The sequence below is a fragment of the Uranotaenia lowii genome, chromosome 3 (genome assembly GCF_029784155.1).
Source record: "Uranotaenia lowii strain MFRU-FL chromosome 3, ASM2978415v1, whole genome shotgun sequence".
In the NCBI taxonomy this organism is placed as follows: domain Eukaryota; kingdom Metazoa; phylum Arthropoda; class Insecta; order Diptera; family Culicidae; genus Uranotaenia; species Uranotaenia lowii.
Window position 1 is genome coordinate 36,130,023 of NC_073693.1, and position 4,786 is coordinate 36,134,808.

At 35.0% G+C, this 4,786-nt stretch overlaps 1 protein-coding gene across 1 annotated transcript; it reads left to right on the forward strand.

Annotated features, from left to right (window-relative positions):
• The first annotated feature begins 1,909 nt into the window (after positions 1-1,909).
• Positions 1,910-2,935, forward strand: LOC129752092 (uncharacterized). Its single transcript, XM_055747885.1, has 2 exons — positions 1,910-2,028; positions 2,106-2,935. The coding sequence occupies exons 1-2, from the start codon at positions 1,910-1,912 to the stop codon at positions 2,824-2,826; spliced, it is 840 nt and encodes a 279-aa protein (XP_055603860.1). The 3' UTR covers positions 2,827-2,935.
• Positions 2,936-4,786: the final 1,851 nt, after the last annotated feature.

Sequence of the window (4,786 nt, forward strand, 5' to 3'; positions counted from 1 at the left end):
GCAAACAATTCTACTTTAAAAGATCTTCCAAATGAGTCGCATAAGGTAGCTAGATTTTTTCCAGCACGTGTCGGGGCCGGACAAATCCGGACAATTTTATACAAAAATCTAGCAAAATCCGAGCATGTTATTTCAAAATTGACGACCAAAAATTCGACAATACCCTGGCAAATTTTGTCAAAATTCAGAAATTACTCAACAGAAATCAAGAAAAAAAAATTGAAAAAAATTGTTTTTCATCAAAACTTTTCGACAGATTTTAAATCGCATTTAAGGCTTCCAAAAAACCTGCCATAAACATTTTCATAAAACTTGCCCGAAAAATTTCGTTTTGGAGGAATAAATAAAAAAAAATTTCAACACAATTTGTTTTTTTTTTTTCGTTTGATTTACCAAAGAAATTGAATAAAACCGGGCTAAATCCGGACATTTTTCAATGAAATCCGAGCAACCAGGTTGGGCTGGAGTGTTCCCAAATTTATACATAATCATTTTTTAGGTCATAAATACTTGATACTCAATACTCGAAACTATCCCAGGTATAAGGGTAAATTGACAGTTCTTTACGAACACTATCTTACCAAAAGGCCTCAGCCCTTCCCTTTCGATCCTCTGAGAAACCGGTTGAGTTTTCAATGTTTTAATTTTGAATGCTACCCAGTGGAACCAGGTCAAACAATTTTTTCAATATTCGCACTATTTTTTTTATATCTCATCTGAAAATCATTAGTTAAAGCAAATTTAACAACAATCCAACAGTAAAATGTAAACATGTTCAGTTTTAGTAGTGATTTTATACCTCAAGTCCGTATTAAATTTGTTTAGAATTGTATTTGTTACTTGTTTTAAACAACCTGTAGCAATAAATTTGACATATGCACATACTTCTTGTAATTTGTAGTGGTTGAACCGTAAAATGGAACATTTTCGGCTTCTCTAACACTCACTGCTGTATAAACATCAAAAATTTCCAACGATACTATTCTTAAAAATTTAACATTTTCTATATCTACTGAAGTGAAGATTTTGCATAAGAAAGGCACGTACTGACTCTACAAAGTTGAAATCGAATGTGCAGGAAATGTTTATAGTTTAAAATTGAGTTAAAATATTTGAGAAATAAAAAGCAAGCAAAAATTCATGTTTGTCATAACAACCTGGCAATGAGGCCAAATCCGAGTTTAGTTTCGGGGTTATGGCTGAGGACAACCAGCCATCAATACCATTAACTGTATATACACTCATAACAAATTAATCTTTGAGACTTCAACGCGGTTGGCGACGAACCCCATCTTTCTTAAGGTTTCCAGATTGCCCGGTTTTATCCGGGTTTACCCGAATATTTAATACAAAATTTTACAAAAGTCCGGTCCGGCCCGGTTTCCCGGAATTAAATTGAAAAGTGCTTATAAAAGTAATCAAACAAGTTTTTGAAAGCTTAAAATGCCATTTAAAAACTGCTGATGAAAAAAAATATTTTTTTCCAAGTTTTTTTTTTATATGTGTTGAGTAATTCCTGGGTTTTGAACAAATTTGCCCGGATATTGCCCGGATTTTCAATCAATATTTTGAAATCAAATGCCTGGATTTGGCCAGGTTTTTAGATAAAATAGCCTGGTTTTTCCAGGCCCGGGTACGTACTGGAAAATTTTGGTAACCATAATCAATCTACATAATAAAACAACTGTAAATTAATAGATGCATTGACGTTTCCCATTTGTTTAACTTTTGTGGATATATGACAGCAGTTGCAGACACTAGAGTCTCCTTAATCAATAACATTTATCAAGCAATCATGAAATGCACGTTAAGTTGACATAACAAGTCCTCGTATCCTTTAATTTAAGCCAGCAAGCTTCATCCCTGGCTATCAGAACTCGGGAGTTTGAAACACAAACACAACCCAGCAATGGTGAAAGTCTTTCACTATCCAATGCATCTGCCATCCGGGAAAAGCCTCAGTATAAAACCATTGTACAGTACTGCGTGTAAGTTTACTACCATTGCGATTGTCGATCCTTCCACAAGGTACCGGAAGTGCTCCGTGCATGATTTTTTTTTCTTTCTTTTCGTCTTTTCGATTCTAATCTCTTCCTTCCTTCTAGAAACGATATGAACACGAGACGATTGATGATGATGGCGGTGATTGGGGCGGTGCTTCTGATCGCCCCAGCTGTGTTCGGCCAGGACGAACAGGAAGACATCAACGTGATGCCCAAAGAGCGCCAGCTGGCCATCATTGACGAAATGATCCGAGGCCAGCACAAGATTCAACAGGCGCTTAGGCGAATGCTGAAGAAGGTCGATGGGGTAGAGATCGTCGGATCCGATGAAGATGTCAACAACGACAGTGCCGGTGGAAGTGAAGAGCAAAATCAATCTGGCAGTCAGGAGAATTCGGCCGAAGAGCACGAATGGGAACGGGAGAGGCAGCGTCGCATCCGGGAGGCTCGGGAGCAGATGGAGCAAAGTGTCAACAACATTGCCGCACGTCTGATGGAGTCGAACGGCTTGATCGAGGGATGCGAACAGAAGGTTGATCACCTTATCGAGGAACAGCACGAGCATAGTGGCGAGGTGGAATACAATCTGCACTACAATAAGCCGCATCACCATCATCATCATCACAACCGTCACAGCTCGGAATCGGAGAGTGAGGAGTACAAGGTCAAGCTGCAGAAGAAGAAGAAGAAGAACGCCAAGCGCCCCTCGAGGCCACACTACAGGGGAGCAAGGATGGTTGAGGAAGATGACGTCGAGGACAATGACGAGACCGTAAGCAACGTTGATGGAGAAGAAATCGTCCAGACCCTACCCGTTGAATAAGGCCCAGTGATTGGTAAAAGACTTGTGATTTATTTAAAAAATATTGAAATTGTACACTTTTGATGACTGAAGAACTTTCAAAATAAAGCTCAGCTCAAGAAATACAAAACGCACTTTGCCTCTGTTTGGACCAGTTGTTTCATTAGTTTGAAAAATAAAAAATTGAAGAACAATAATTGCAAAAGTATTATTTTCCGAAATGTTTACTTCTAATTAAAATTTTACTCAATTTGAAAAGAGTTTCACGACTATTTAGATTAAGATATCGGCTGGATGTTATGCACGGTAATGTTTATGATAAAAAAAATCGTTATAAGACAATCCACAGAAAAAAAGCCATTTTCCCCCTGTTTGGATTGTCTCGAGCATGGACGAGATTTTGATGACAAACATTATTCCAAAACAAACGTAAGAACTTATTAGAAATTCAAAAAAAAAATTTAAACTAGTTAACTAATAAACGATTTTATGAAATATTACAATGAATGTTTGAAAACTAAAGGTTTCGTTTTTTTTTGCATTTGCTAATATTTTTTCCTAGTTCATGTGAAAGGAAAGAAAACTGCCGCACAGTGGTCCAAAACCAAAAAAAAGCTGGCAGAAAGTTGTTTTTTTAAGAGGTCAAGATTATCTATCCATTTATTTCACCGTGTTCCGGCATTTTCAGGCTACACGAAACTATGCAGATGATAGTCGTTCAAGATTGAGAACCCTTAGGAAATATTAGGAAGAGTTTAAATATTGTTTAGAAACTACACAATAATTTGTTTACATAGAGCGACAAATAAACAATAAATTCACGAATGTATTTTTTTTGCAATAATTTTTAAATTTTTTCTTGTCATAATTTACATCTAATTGAATCATAGTTTTTGATAAGATGAAGTTGGAATTTTTAATAAGAAACTTTTTTTTACAAAAAAACTATAGGATTTTTAAAAATTTCAAAATTCAACTAGATATTTAAAACTTTACATATCTCCACATAAATTTAATGTTGAATAGATTCCCACTTTTCCGTAATGAAACATATTGCAAATTGGGCTCCCTTTTTTGTCATTTTTTGTAAACGGTTTCGAACATTGGAAATACTTTTTTTTCCTCATGTTTAACTTTTGAGCAAAAAACCTTTCGGATCAGTAACTAAAATAATTTCTTATTGGACCTTCAAATTCAGTTTTTTCGAAAATTAATTCAAAAACATTCTTTTAATAGGGTGAATGCTCTCACTTTGGACCTAGAGTCTACTCTAGTCCTAAATTGTCGAAAATAATGTATCATTCATTTTTATAGCATAGGATAAAAGTACTCCTATGCACACAATGAACTTTTATTCTTCTTGAATCCTTCCATACATTTTTTTGCTATAAAAGGTCCTTCTGATATAATTTCCAAGGTTTTTAAAAATTTGCCTTCTTATCAGTGATAAATAAGACAGCTTCATTACTGGGGCGTGCTTTGAGAAATTAGAGCAAAAATGGGAAAATCTCGTGTTTTTACTGTCCAAGCCAAATTTTTAAGAAAAAATTCTCTCACTGTGAAGATTATGAACCATACTACCTATTTTTCCTAAAATTAAATAGAATCAATGGAAATCCCGGTAAAACTTGTGCAGGGTCCAGAAATAGGATACTTTCAACTTTGATGTTCCATTTTTAGACCTGACATCACTAAAAAATTGAGTGAATACCAACAAGTCAATAAGGGTGCAAATTTAAAATTGGGGCATGATTCAGAAGCAATATTAAAACTTTCTAACATTTTTTTTGCCAGCTTTACATAAATTAACCTTACTTGTAGTTAGGTTGTACGTAAAAAAAATTTAGCTTTTGTTATGCTGATAGAACTATAGAACAGACGGGGAGTGAAAGTGTTTGAGATATTCGTAACCGAAATTCAAGTGTTTTTAATCGTTAATAATCTGTAATACGTTTTTATGATAATATTTGATTGAAGATTA

Bases quoted from the DNA above. Each gene is read 5' to 3' on its own strand.
- LOC129752092 (XM_055747885.1), top strand. From the start codon at position 1,910: ATGGTGAAAGTCTTTCACTATCCAATGCATCTGCCATCCGGGAAAAGC. The intron at 2,029-2,105 runs GTACCGGAAGTG...CCTTCCTTCTAG, and splicing joins ATTGTCGATCCTTCCACAAG to AAACGATATGAACACGAGAC.